The following is a 14,455-nucleotide window of genomic DNA, read 5'->3' as shown; positions in this document are numbered from 1 at the left end:
TTACTCCACCCACCTATGTTCTAAGCTATGAGCCCAAGCAGTTTGTTTATTACTTAACCAATGAAATCAACAGATTGATATATGACACTCCCACAGGGTCTCACTGTATAGCCTTGACTGCTCTGGAATCTCAATGTAGATTAGGATAGCCTTGAATTTGAACCTAGAGAGAGCTGCCTGCCTCTGCTTCCTGAGTGCTAGGATTAAAAGTTTGTGCCACTAGGCCTGGCTAGTTCTTTTTCCCTCCCTCCTTCCTTCCTTCGTTGTTAAGACAGGGTTTCACACTGTAGCCTAGACTGGCCTGAATTCTCATGTAGCCTGGGCTGGCCTAAGACTCAAAGCAATCCTTTCCCTCAGCCGGCTGAGTACTGACTGGGATTATAGACATGGGCACTCAAATTAAATTTTAGAATTTAATTTCTTTGTGAGATGGTGGCATTTTCACATGAGTTTATGTATTTGGGTTGTATATTAGGTGTTTTTTTTTTTCCACATTGTCACATTGTTGGACAGTACTGGTCGTTTAGATTTAGAATCTAGGCAGGTGCCCCATTTTTATTTGGAGTTTATAGTTCTTAGTAACTATAATCCGATTCCCACACATTTGGGCCAAATTCTCATCTTTCTTCTCACCCACACAGAGCTCCTTTTGAAGTCATTGGAGCTCCCATGCTGAACCTTTCCTGGGGGTGCAGAGCAAGGTGAGAGTTTGGGACTACCACAGTTAAAGAATTATAATTTTACATCTGTATTCAACAGGACACCAGAGGGCAGCGTTTATCCTTCGTCTTCTTCATCTAACCTCTTAGAGAACGCTCTTGAATGCTGCATTTTTAGAAATAAATATGGTCAGATGATTTTTATTTTATTTGTATGAATGTTTGCCTGCATGTATGTCTATGCACTGCTTTTGTGCCAGGGCCTTTGTAGGCTAGAAGAGAATGTTGGCTCCTCTGGACCTGGAGTTACAAGTGGTTGTGAGCCACCACTTGTGGCCTGGGGAAACAGGGTCCTCTGGAAAAGCAGGCTCTGGTCTATTTCTCTAGTCCCTGTTGAGATGGTTTTTAAGATGCTTGAAACATAAATTAACACAGCCATGCTTGGAAACCAGCTGTATTTGTAGTTTTTGTTCAGGTTTACATATAATGGAGAATTCCTGATTGTGTTTAAGTTGAAATCCCTAAAGACAGCAATATGTTAACCAGCTTTTAAAGGAGCTTATTATTAATGTAAACTTGTTACCTGCACTTCTGACAAATCCAAATAAAATATTACAGGCTCGCTAAGTATCAGAGGTCTTTCAATAATATAACTCAGTATCCACTTGCTTGTAGAGAGACTTTGTACTTTGCTTATCATGATGGGTAGTTGTTCAGATTCAATTCTTATAAATATTTTTGTGAACTTGGGTAGTAGTAGGGTCACTTTCTAGCTATAGATCACATACCATCTGTTTCTGAAATCCAGAATTTTCAAGCAGAGAATAAAGTTTTGCTCTAAATGAATTATTAGTATAGGGCCGTTTGTCTAGGAAATGGACCTTTATGATTCCTTCAGTCATATCCAGGTTTCTCCCCTGTCCTCTTCTTATGTAACCTCACACTCACTGTTGAATGCTGAGATTTCAAGTGTGTCACCATTGCCAGCTTCCCTTTTTGGTTTATTAAAAATAGGACCTCACTGTATAACTGCTGGTTTTGAACTGTATACATCCTGATGTTTCAGCTCAATTCTGAATAATTTTGAAAACCAAAAATAAAGTTAACTCCCCCTCTGTCATAGTTAAAAGCTTAGCATGGGATTTGGGTTGTCACAGACAATGTCACAAAGCTAAGTTTTAAAATGCATATTAGTGAATTTCTTTTATGTTCACATAACTTGAAGTTTGAAATTTGCTCTGATGTCATTCTATAAATTAGCATTTTGGTCATGTTGAAAGACATTTGTGCTTTTTATACTTTGCTTTGTCAGGTTATTCTGGGGCACTATAATTGGCTTTCCTATGAAGATGTCTTCACTCGAGCCCTTGACTTTGGAAATGGATTGCAGATGTTGGGCCAGAAACCAAAGACCAACATCGCCATCTTCTGTGAGACCAGGGCTGAGTGGATGATTGCTGCGCAGGCGTGTTTTATGTATAACTTCCAGCGTATGTATGGACCATGCTTTTTAAAATAATGTTTCTTTTTTGTCCTTTTGTTTTTGAGACAGGTCTCTATGAAGCCCTTGCTGTCCTGGAACTATGAGGTCCCCACCTCTTTCCACCTGCCGAGTGCTGGTAGTAGAGTTGTTTGCACCACACTTGACCCTAAAATAGTATTTAAGCAAGAGGTTGATACTCTGATACTAGTTTTTTCCTTTATCTAATTTAGTGGAGATGTGTTTATTATGTTTCAGATATTTGTTTATTCATTTGTCTGTTTTGGAAAAAGAATCAGTTTGGGAAGAAACCCTACTGGTCAAATATTAAGGGGTCTTTCTGCATCTGGAAAACTAGGCCTAGCTTACAGGGTCACTGCTTGGCTGTCATCTCTCAGGGACCTTTGACCTTTCTGAACCCTGCTGCTGTTTTGCTAACCCACTTCTGCTAGTAGCTACAGTTAACTTCTAGAATACATCCCTATCATACCTTGGTTAATTTCTAAGCACTAGGTTATATGATAAAGAATCTTAGTATTTGCTGAAGTTATTTGAGTGGTGAGCATGGTGGCTAACCCTGCAAAGCAGCCCTGGAGGGTAGGTTGGGAGGGAGGCCTTGGTGCCAAATGTCATGGTAAATGAACATGAAATAAAAATGATGCCTCCAGCAGACTTCTTTTTTTAAATTATTTTTATTTTATGTGATGGTGCATGCATTGCTCGTGGAGGCCAGAAGGAAACTCTAAGATTCCTGTGGAACTGGAGTTACAGGTGGTTGTTAGCCACTGTGTAGGTGCTGGGAAGTGAACTTGGGTTTTCTGCAAGAAGAGCAAGGACTCTTAACCTCTGAGCCATTTTTCCAGCAGTCCCATTTCCTTCCTTTTTGCTTTTTTGAGACAGGATTTCTCTGTAGCTTTGGAGCCTGTCCTGGAACTAACTCTTGTAGACCAGGCTGGCCTCAAACTCACAGAGATCCGCCTGCCTCTGCCTCCCAAGTGCTGGGATTAAAGGCATGCGCCAACACTGCCTGGCCCATTTTCTTCTTTCTTTAGGTGAGACAGGTATCAAGGGTTTCACCGTTTGTCCCTGGCTGGTCTGGAGACCCCACTGGCTCTGAATCCTGCTTGGGATTAAATACATGTACTGCTGCACCCAGCCTGCTTCTTTTCTTTGTAAAATAGGGACTGCCTTTTTTTTTCCTAGGGTTTGAGTTTACATTTCTTTTGAGAATGTTTTGAAAGAATTATTGTTTTCAAAATCATTCTATTTCTATTTCCAGTTATATGGGAAGTAAACATAAAAGAAACCCATGTTGTATATATTATGTGATTTCAGTGTTCCTAAAATACTTGATTTTTCGATTCTAGAATAAGCTGTACCACTACGTATGGACACTATTTTTCCTTATTTTTTATCTTTTGAGTCAGGGTCTCATTTAGTGATCAAATTCACTGTGTAATAAAGGGTGACTTCCAGTCTCTGCTCCCCAAGTTTTAGGATTATAGGTCTCATCACTACTCCTGGCATGTGTTATTTTGTTGACTTGTGATACTTAAGATCTGACATTCAATGTGCTGTTGTGTCAGCTTGTCCAGTGGTTCTCAACCTGTGGGCCTCATCCCATTTGCGGTGTGTGTGGAAGGGAGGGAGGGCTCTTTCACAGGGGTTGCATAAGACTTTACATATGTATTTGCATTGTAGTTCATAACAGCAAAATTATGAAGTAGCAATGAAAATGATTTTATGGTTGAGGTCACTACAACATGAGGAACTGTACTAAAGGGTCACAGATTTAGGACGATTGAGAACCACTGGACTTGTCTCTTCACATTCTAGTTCCAGCAGCAAACAAGGAAGGTTTTGACATTCTAGGATCAGGTATAATTCCTTTGTGTGACATTAGTCCTAGAACAATGTGCAGGTGAAGCACACATGCTGAGAATGTTCACTTAAAGCAGGTAGAGGAAGGAGAGTAAAAGGAGCGCTGCTGTGTAACAACTGTGCCTTTCCTCCACGTGTGACCTGTGTTCTCTTCCTCGTAGTTGTTACACTGTATGCTACCCTGGGAGGTCCAGCCATTGTTCATGGACTAAATGAGACAGAGGTGACCAACATCATCACTAGCAAAGAACTTTTGCAGACCAAGCTGAAGGTGAGGACTGCAGTTAACTCTCAGTGTATAATGCTTTGACGAATCATACTGATCCTGAGTTATCTTTGTGAGATCTTGTTCTTTATTTTTAGAACGTAAAAGCAGATTTCATATATATTAGACCAGAATTAAAAAATTGTTAAAAATTACTACTATGCTAGTGTCTGTTGAAAGGATGACAGCTTTATTGTGCTTGTTTCATAGTGTATTTAAAGTAAATTGTTTTTTTTAATTTGTATTTCTGTGCACATGTGCATGCATACGTGTGGTCACATGTGACATGACATACCTGTTAGAAATGAGGACAGCTGTGCTGATTCCTCTGCAAGCTTTACAGCAGGTAAGGAAAAAATGATCCATGAAGAGACAAGAATGAAATTCAGCTCAGCTGGATTTTACTATAACTGGGTGCTGGACCAGGACTTCTAGAGTCTGTCCTAGATCATTTTACTTTAGTCACATTTAAGCACAGCACATTTTTTGAATATGTATTCAGATAACTCAGTCTCAAATGCACAACTATTTAAAACATCTTTATATTGAAATTCTTTGCAAAGTACATCTGACTTCTTTCACAAGTATGAGTACTGTTGACTCATAGACAGTGCCCAAGATTTAGGGTCTAGGGAGCTTGACTGAGGTAAACATAGTGTCTATGGGAGTCAGGACTGACCTGGCCCTAAGATAACAGAAGTCACTTTGGCTGTTGTAAAGCTCAAGTGACATCATTCAGGAGAGTGGGGTTTATGGTCTAAAAACAATGCCCAGGATTTAGGGAAAAGGGGCCTAGGTAAGCAAGAGCATAAATTATGGGAGCTACAGCATCATTCCTAGTGTTCCAGGAAGACCAGCTATGCACATCATTCCATTGAAGAGGTAAGCTGTGTGTTTAACTTTCCTGACTTTTCCAGGGCCTACCTGTGTGCACAAGGCTTTTTTGCCCTCTACAGGCAACCCATAGGAATCAATTCTCCTTCTGTTCACCATGAGATTCCTTGTGAGTTTCACTGAATTCAGGTGAAATATCAGGCTTGGGGACAAGTGTACTTGCCTCCTGAGCTATCTTGCTGATCCCTCAACATTTTATATTTATTTTATGTGGATGTGGATAGGTATTTTGCCTCCATGTATGTCTATGTACCATGTAGTTCAAGTGAAATGCTTGTCTTTGTAAGCACAAGGACCTTCGTTTGATTCCCAGAACTCTGTAAGTCAGGTATGGTGGTATCTGCTCACACTCCCAGCACCAGTGTGAGTGGAACAGGAGGGTGGATTCCAGGCCAGAGCACCCTGTGGGGGAAGGCTTGGAGAACACACTCAAAATTGTGCATAGGCACCTACATGTGCACACAGAATCTCAGCATTGGGAGTTGAAAGTAGGACCTAAGGGGCTTGAGATCTTATTTTCTGAAAGAAAGGAAGGAAGAAGGCAAGGAAAAGAAAGATGGAGGGAAGTAACGAGGGAGAGAGAAAGAAAGGAGAGAGAAGAGAAGAGAGAAAAGCGGAAGTAGGGGAAGGAAGGATGGAGGGAGGGGTGCCAAGAAGTATACAAGAATGCCAGAAGAGGGCGTTGGGTTCCCTGGAATTGGAGTTAATTGTAAGCTGCTATATGGGTGCTCTTAACCACTCTCCAGACCACTGAGTATTTTAAATTCATTTAGGAATCACCAAGTAATGATTTGCCTTAAGATTTTAAGTACTAAAAAGGGAGACATTTTATGAAATAATAGGAAAATGATTCTTGTAGTTTTTTAGGCAATTTCCCCTGAAAACATTACCATCTCAGGCATGCTTTTCTTTTTCTCTTTTAGTAAATTTAAAAGTGGATTTTCTCCCTTCCCCTTATGTTTTTGAGGGACTTTGGGCTTCTCTATATGTAATTCAGGTATTCTGTGATGATATGTCCATTTTGATAAGGATTTTATCAAAGAACAGAGTATGCATAATATTATAGAATAGTGACTGTAGTCCCACCTCCTGCACCTCCCTTCCTCCTTCCCTCCCTCCCTTCCTCCTTCCCCATCCCCATCACTGAACTTTTTGGGGGCAAGAAATCAATTGGTCATTCAGTGTGGTGAACTTGGTTAACGTATCAAGGTGAATGTTTGTGTTTCTTCAGGATATAGTCTCTTTGGTCCCACGTCTGCGCCATATCATTACTGTTGATAGGAAGCCTCCAACCTGGTCTGAGTTCCCCAAGGGAGTCATTGTACACACCATGACTGCAGTGCAGGCTCTCGGAGTGAAGGCCAACATGGGTATGTTGTGTGGTCACCATTCCTTATGTGCACTCTGCTCACTGTGTTCTCTAGAACTAACCAGAGGTGTGATCCTGGAGTTAGATCACAAGACACAAGAGTTTTCTAGACTCTCAAATGTAGAAATGGGGTTTTCTACAAATGCCTTTATTTAGCCTTTAAAGAAAGTCTTAAGGAAAATGCCAGCATTTATTATTATTCTTTAAGTGTGGACTGGGAATGTAACTCAGTTGGCAGAATGTTTGCCTAGCTTGCTCTAAGTCCTGAATTTGATCCCCAGCATTGCATAACCCTAGACATGAGGGCACATGCCTGTCATCTCGGCACCCAGGAGGTGGAGGAAGAAGGTCAAAAATTGAAAATCATCATTGACTGCGTAGCTTGTAAAAGGCCAAACTGAGGCTAACTGAGACCCTATCTTAAAACAGCATTGATAACAATAACCAAAAATATAGTAGTGTTTGCTTTAAATTTAAAATATTTCTACATCATTCAATTTTCTGTAAGTTTTGAAGTGGATTTTTAAAGTAACACCTTTAAGTTTACCCATTAGAATTATTGTGTCTACAGCTAGAGCCACTAAGCCTGAGCCCCTCCTTTTTGCTTCTTTCTCAGACTTTTACTTGCCTTTGCAGAGTTTTTGTCTTTGAATTCACACAAGGCATAGAGACTGTAGAATTCGTAACTGCCAGAGAAATGAGCTTCAGAAAGTGTAGACTGTTACTGTAGAACGCTGGGCTGCTGCCTACTGTTTCCTCGGTAGTAGGAAACTTAGTGATGCTGCTCAGGGACAGGATCATGCTGACATTCTTGGTATAACAGGCATGACAATATTTGAGCATGTTGAATTTTAGGTGTTGGTGGACACTCAGAGACTGTTGACCAGTGATGTCTAGTTAGAGAAAAAAAGAAATATGTGGTGTGTGATTATTAAGAAATTGTCTGGACAGGTAGGAGGGAAGGGAAGTATACGTGAACGTTTTCCTTAGAAATCCACATGTGTATTAGTTTTGGGATGAGCTAGGCAGGTGGATGGTGCTGATGTCTTTCATCTGTGTCCTGTGCCTTTTCTGTAGCATGTTGGCTGCTGTCCTTAGGCTTATAGTCTTGTGACCACAGACAGGCAACACTAAGGTACTGAGAGTAACCAACAGTCATCTTATGAAGCAGAGAACATTTTTGTAAGTTTGTAGGTGTGTTAGCTCAAGCCCCTTTTATCTCTTAAGTTACTAGAGTAGGTTTTGGATTCTCAGTTCTTTTATTTCATTTTTGCCACAGATGATGGCCTGCTGCTGTTGAAAATTTTCTTTCTTTTGATCCCAGAGTGACCAAGTGCAGTTCTCAATGTGCCCACCTAGGCTGCCTGTGGTCCTGGTTGCTGCTCCACTGTTACTGATGGTCACTTCTGGTTTATTCCACTCCTACCATGCCCCTCGTCTTATAATAGATGCCAAGCACATTCCTACTTTAAGGCTTTTTTTGTACTGGGTTATTTATTACTATGGCTAACTACCATTACTACCACTACTACTCTAGCTACCATTACAGCTACTACTGCTAACTACCATTACTACTGCTAACTGCCACTACTACTCTAACTACCATTACTACCACTACTACTCTAGCTGCCATTACTATTGCTAACTACTGTTATTATCACTACTACTCTACCTACCATTGCTGCTAACTACCATTACCACTACTATTCTAGCTACCATTACTACTACTACTTGTACTACTTTATTTTATGTTTTTTGAAACAGAACAGGATGTTTCTAAAATGGTCCCGAGCTTACCTTGTGGCCTAGGCTGGCTTTGACCTCAAGATCTCATTTTAGTGTCCTGAGTGCTGGAATTGCAGACATCCGCTACCATGCCCACTGTCTTTTTTTACTTCTTGAAGTACTGGCTTCCCAGTCCCAGGACTTTTGTGGCTACTTTGCTCACTCGTTCAGGTTTTTACTAAAATTACTGTTTAGAGACACTTTACCAGAATGCTGTGTCTAAGCAGCATCTTTTATTATCTCACCTTGTCGTTATTTTTCTTTGTAACTCTTATCATATTATGGACGTAACCGGTTTGTCCCTGTATTGTTTATGCCTCCTTATGTGTTGACTGTTGTTTGAGTGTTTTGGTTGAATTATAAAAACGAATGAGAAGAAAGTTGGTGATGTAGCTGAGTTCCTCAGAGGTGTGTGTTTTTCTTTTCTTCAATATAGAAAACAAAGCTCACAGCAGGCCGTTGCCCTCAGACATTGCAGTAATCATGTATACAAGTGGGTCCACAGGAATTCCAAAGGGAGTCATGATCTCCCACAGCAACATCATTGCTTCGATAACTGGGATGGCGAGAAGGATCCCAAGTCTGGGGTATGTCATGGTAAAATGCAAAGTAACTTTGTATTTGTACCTGTTAGAATACAAGCATTTGGGCCTTTTTAGTAGATGGTTAAGTTATTCTCAAGTGTCTATGAAAGTAGACACTTTAGAAAACATTAATTAAAAAATAGTGTATGTGTCTCCCTATCCCTGCTCATGAATGAAGCTGCAGAGGCCAGAGTATCAGATCCCCTGGAGCTGGAGCTGTGAGTGCACAGCATGGGTGTTAAGAACCAGACTGAGATAACATGAGTTAACTGCTGAGCTGTCTCTCCCGCCTCTAAAATAGCTACCGTCATGTGATTTTAAAATGATAGTGCAGTGGCTTAGTATTTTAAAGATGGAGGAGGGTACAGCTGACTTTGTGGTTGTAAACACCTTAAGTTTAAATTATTTCAGTCAGTTGGCTTTGCTTCCATGTGTACGTAGTCATTTCTGTATGCTATGTGCAGTCTTGGTGGGCAGAGAGGTAGTCATAGTCAACTGATTGGATTATGAGGTTGTGCTCTTGGGGCATCAGGGGAGAGTGGAGTGGAGTAGGCAAAACATGGCAGAAGACACTAGATGGGATGAGAGGAATTAAGATGATACCTCAGAGATGAAATCATTTTTCTGATGACGGAGCTGGTGCACTGCCATTTTTGTTGCCTTTTTGCTCAGACACATGCATTGAGACACATACAGTTAGCTGTAGACGGGATGCAGGAACAGAGCTGGGAAACCTGAACGGTGCTTTCCCTTGGACTTCCTTAGTTGTCTTCCTTAGGACCGTTTCTTGAAAAATACATGAGTACACGTATTTTCTTACATACCAAGTTATACTTTACAATTTACTTCTGGATCCAGCTTAGAACAGGCATCCGTTCTAAGAGAGTCACAGTAGATACAACTAACTCTAAAAGGTCATCTCTTACACAGTGGCTTTCTGTCATTTAAAAGACCCTCCAAGCCCCAGCCTTCTGCAACAGACCACATTCTCTTTGTTTTTGGACTGAACGGTAGTTTGGATTGAAATGTAGTTTTTTCTTTCTTTCTGTCTGTCTTATCAGTGCCCCATCAGCAGGGAGTGTTGTCTTCAGTGGGTGTATAGCTATTCCACCATGTATCTAGAAGCTTGCTGTAGTCACTTTGGCAGAGAGCTCCCATGACCCTTGCTTTTTATCTGTCATTTCTTTCAGAGAGGTAGATGTATACATTGGCTATTTGCCCCTGGCCCATGTTCTAGAATTGAGTGCTGAACTTGTATGTCTTTCTCATGGATGTCGAATTGGCTACTCTTCACCACAGACTTTAGCAGATCAGGTAAATTAAGTATCTGTGACTTGTTACACTAAAAGGTATTTTTAACATTTCTTTCCCTATCAGTTTCAAGTGAAATCAGTTAAATTATTGCTGTTCCCCCCTCCCCCAAGACAGGGGTTTCTCTGTAGTTTTGGAGCCTGCCCTAGAACTAGCTCTTGTAGACCAGGCTGGCCTTGAACTCACAGAGATCCGCCTGCAGAGCTCCAGTGCTGGGATTAAATGTGTGCATCAGCACCGTCTGGCTTAAGTTCAAGATCTTTGTATATATAGGTTATTTTCTGTGTTTTGTAGTCTTCAAAAATAAAAAAAGGAAGCAAAGGAGACACATCCATGCTGAAGCCAACCCTGATGGCAGCTGTTCCGGTAAGCTGTTCCGTTCTTGCATATCAAGCACTCAAGACGTGCTGTCAGCTGCAGGTGATGGGGTGATAAAACTGATTGTGATTCTACTCATATTTTCTAGTACTGATAGAATTTATCTTTAGGGGGCTGGAGAGATGGCTCAAAGGTTAAGAGCACTGACTGCTCTTCCAGAGGTCCTGAGTTCAATTCCCAGCAACCACATGGTGGCTCACAGCCATCTGTAATGAAATCTGGTACTCTCTTCTGGCCAGCAAGTATACAGACAGACAGAACACTCTATACATAATAAATAAATAAATCTAAAAAAAAAAAAGAATTTATCTTTAAAATGACTTAGTGTCCTGGTAGTAAGGTAGCTGAGTAGGGTGGGTAAAGTGCTTGTTACACAGTCTGAGGACCTGAGTTCAATTCCTAGGTCCCAGATGATGGCAGAAGGAGAGACTCACCTGCATATACATCATGGCACATGCACCCCAAAACTACCCTACATAATATACATGATAATTGGGAATATTGATGATATGGATATGACGTAAATATGAAGATTGCTCATAATTAATGAACTTATTTATATGTCTAGGAAATCATGGATCGGATCTACAAAAACGTCATGAATAAAGTGAATGAAATGAGTAGTTTCCAACGAAACTTGTTTATTTTGGCCTATAATTATAAGATGGAACAGATTGCCAAAGGGTGCAGTACTCCACTGTGTGACCGGTGAGTAAAGCCAGTTCTTCATGTTAATGCCCGTTACGTTCAGCAGGGAATTGAGGCCTATGTACCATGGTTGCGGTGGTTCAGGCCTGAAATAGCTGTGGCTGGGGGCTGCCGAGATGATTCAGTGTTTTGCAGAATGGTTGGGTGGTGGGAGCATGCGAGAGCTGGACACCAGCGCTGCCTTCTGGCCTCTTAAAAAAGTCCAAGGCCAACCTGTGCTTCATAGCAAGTTCTAGGCCATTTTGAGCTGTGTACTAAGAAATTCATTTGAAAACTCAAAGGGACTGTAACAATCCTTCCTGCATAAGAACTGAAAAATTTTTAGTTATCATTTTGCTGTGTTTAATAATTACTTAGATTTTTAACGATGTAAATTTCAAAACACTACTTTAAAATTTATTTGGATATGCATATTGGTGAAAATTATCAACTTTTATTTTTAAAGCTTTAAAAGATTGTCCCCCATCCTTCATCTCTGTTTTTGTACTGTTAATAAAGAGTACCGAATAGTTTGAAAATTATAAAGTGAAAATAGGATTTTTTTTCTTTTGAGTGTTTCACTGTATAACAGCCTTGGCTCTCCTGGAACTTGCATTGTAGACTAGACTGGCCTTGAACTCAAAAGAGATTGCCCGCTGCTGTCTCCCAAGTGCTGGGATTAAAAGCATGCACCACCACTGTTCAACTATATGTTTAATTTTTTTATGAGAATATAAGCATAGTTTTCAGATGCTTTACATTATTGTTTTTTTTAGACTTTTTATCTATTTTAGGAAGATGTAGAGTCTAATACATTTTTTTCTTTTTGATAGAATCTTCTTTCTGAGGGCTTAGGTTAAGAGACTGGATAGCTCAGTTTTAGAACATAAGACTTAAGGTGTATACCATCACATTCAGCCTTAATACAACTAATAAAATGATTGTCATGTAGTCTTCATCCTTTTCAAAATGTTTAACAAACTTCAGTTTCCATAGCTTTGTGCTAGGGTGTGCGTCTCGGTAAGCAAGCAGCACCACTAATCCACTCCTAGCCTCGCTCCTCGCTTTTTACTTGAGTTATAAGCAGTCTTTTTGCTAGTGTTTTTCAGAAGCATATTAAATAAATATTTGAAATCCTTTCTTTTTAAAATTGCTTCCAGATAATTTGCATATTTTTAAAGCTATAATATAAATACCTCAAAGTTTGTATTAGATAGATTTTTTTAGACAGATTTTTAAGAGATTTCTGTACATAAAACTTGCATTAATTTCTAATGAATAGATACAAGCAAAAAATTAATTTGCTTCTAATAAATTATTTGAAGATATGACATATAATATGCATTTATGATAGCAAATTTTCTGTTCATTAAAAAGGAAATCTATTACTATAAATAATTAAATATACCAATTTTATATTTGTCTATTACATGAAAAATAACTGAGGAAATGACATGTTCTTTGCTGATTGTACCTCTGATATTTAAGACAGACAGAGTGACTCAGGCTAATCTGAACTGGCTGTATCACTTCGATTATGTTACTTAATCTCAAAAGCTCCATTTAACAGAGGGGTTAGAGATTTGGAAAACTAAATTCTGCTGGCTTAGTTACTTTTCTATTGATGGCAAAGAGTCACCATGACTAAGGCAGTTTATAGAAGAAGGCATTTAATTGGGGTCTTGCTTACATCATTGCAGCAGGCAGGCAGGCACCCCGCTGGCCACCGGATCAGTAACTGAGAGCTTGCACCCTAAGCCAAGGAGCCAACTAGGAATGGTGCTGGTTTTCGTAACCTTAAAGCCTAGTCGTTGTGTCACCCCTTCTCCAAAAGGAGCACACCTACTAATCCTTCCTAATTTGAAACAATTGGAAACCAAACACTCAAGTATATGAGCCTGTGTTGCCCATTTTTATTCAAACTACCACTCTGCTTTAAAAGTCTTGGAATTTTCTATTGGTACTTTTAGCTTTGTTTTCCGGAATGTTCGAAGGCTACTGGGTGGAAATATTCGCCTTTTGTTGTGTGGTGGTGCTCCACTTTCTGCAACGACACAACGATTCATGAATATCTGTTTCTGCTGTCCCGTTGGTCAGGGGTATGGACTCACGGAATCAACAGGGGCTGGAACGATTACAGAAGGTAGGTGCTGTCATCTGAGATGTCCCCTGTGTGCCTATCAGAGGCTGGGGTATAGTGTAGCCCCCACAATTTGTTATGAATTATTTTTTAAAAATACATGAATAATCAAGGTTTTGAATAATAGAATTGTGATTAACTCGGGTACTGTAATTGTTGATAGATACTTTTAAGATGTATTGGATGAAGTGGTAGTTAATTCATCTACAAGAACTTTTTGTATTATATATTGTCATATGATGTTAAAAACTGAGTATTCTGGGAAAGATGTTTTGCAAGAAACATTGTTTTGTACTTTTATTTTATCCCAGCAATTACAGACTAGTGTTTTTTTTTGTTTGTTTTTTGTTTTTTGTTTGTTTTATTTTAAACTAGTCGTTTAGGTACCAAAGCTCAGATTTATTTTTCGCATTTGAATGATCTTTGATGAAGAATCACAGTGTACTAATAATTCATCATTTCGGGGTTGTGCTACAAGATTTTGGGAGTTTTCTTCTGGCTTTCAGCTGTAACTGTAGAATCTTAAGTATGGTATGATTGTTGAAGATGACGTGAGAGATGCCAGCCTTGAAATAGTGTTCCCGGGAAAGATGGGAGAGACCGTCATTACATTACATTACATTGCAATGCTGTAAGACCTAGCAAGGAAGTAGATAGGTGTGAGCTGCTGTGCTCCTCTGACCTGTAAGATAGGACGCCCAGCTTAGGAACTGGGCAGACACTTACTCGTGTGAGGGCGTGTGATAGGCAGAGATTCCAGGGATGCAGGACAGGTGTGCCTGATTCCATAGGACTCTTCAGTTGCTAATGTAGACTCCAAACCATTTGAAACTGAGAGAAGGCTATGCCCATCTACCTGGGTGTGTTTTACTTCCTGAAGGCCTCTCTTTCTGTAACTCTTTTGCTTAAAATCTATTTGAAAAGTCTTAATAAGCCGGGCGGTGGTGGCGCACGCCTTTAATCCCAGCACTTGGGAGGCAGAGGCAGGCGGATCTCTGTGAGTTCGAGACCAGCCTGGTCTA

The 14,455-nt window shown here is 40.1% G+C and overlaps 1 protein-coding gene across 1 annotated transcript in view; it reads left to right on the top strand.

Moving 5' to 3' along the window:
• The window catches only part of Acsl3 (acyl-CoA synthetase long chain family member 3), a 48,874-nt gene that overhangs the window by 23,299 nt on the left and 11,120 nt on the right, over positions 1 to 14,455 (top strand). Inside the window, exons 3-10 of the mRNA XM_005361547.2 lie at positions 1,972 to 2,149; positions 4,182 to 4,291; positions 6,411 to 6,549; positions 8,770 to 8,920; positions 10,108 to 10,231; positions 10,523 to 10,594; positions 11,175 to 11,314; positions 13,264 to 13,436. Coding sequence (XP_005361604.1) covers positions 1,972 to 2,149; positions 4,182 to 4,291; positions 6,411 to 6,549; positions 8,770 to 8,920; positions 10,108 to 10,231; positions 10,523 to 10,594; positions 11,175 to 11,314; positions 13,264 to 13,436 — 1,087 coding nt within the window. The remainder of the gene's footprint in view (positions 1 to 1,971; positions 2,150 to 4,181; positions 4,292 to 6,410; positions 6,550 to 8,769; positions 8,921 to 10,107; positions 10,232 to 10,522; positions 10,595 to 11,174; positions 11,315 to 13,263; positions 13,437 to 14,455) is intronic.

This window comes from Microtus ochrogaster, linkage group LG4 (genome assembly GCF_000317375.1).
Source record: "Microtus ochrogaster isolate Prairie Vole_2 linkage group LG4, MicOch1.0, whole genome shotgun sequence".
Lineage (NCBI taxonomy): Eukaryota > Metazoa > Chordata > Mammalia > Rodentia > Cricetidae > Microtus > Microtus ochrogaster.
This window is presented reverse-complemented; position numbering and strand designations above follow the sequence as displayed.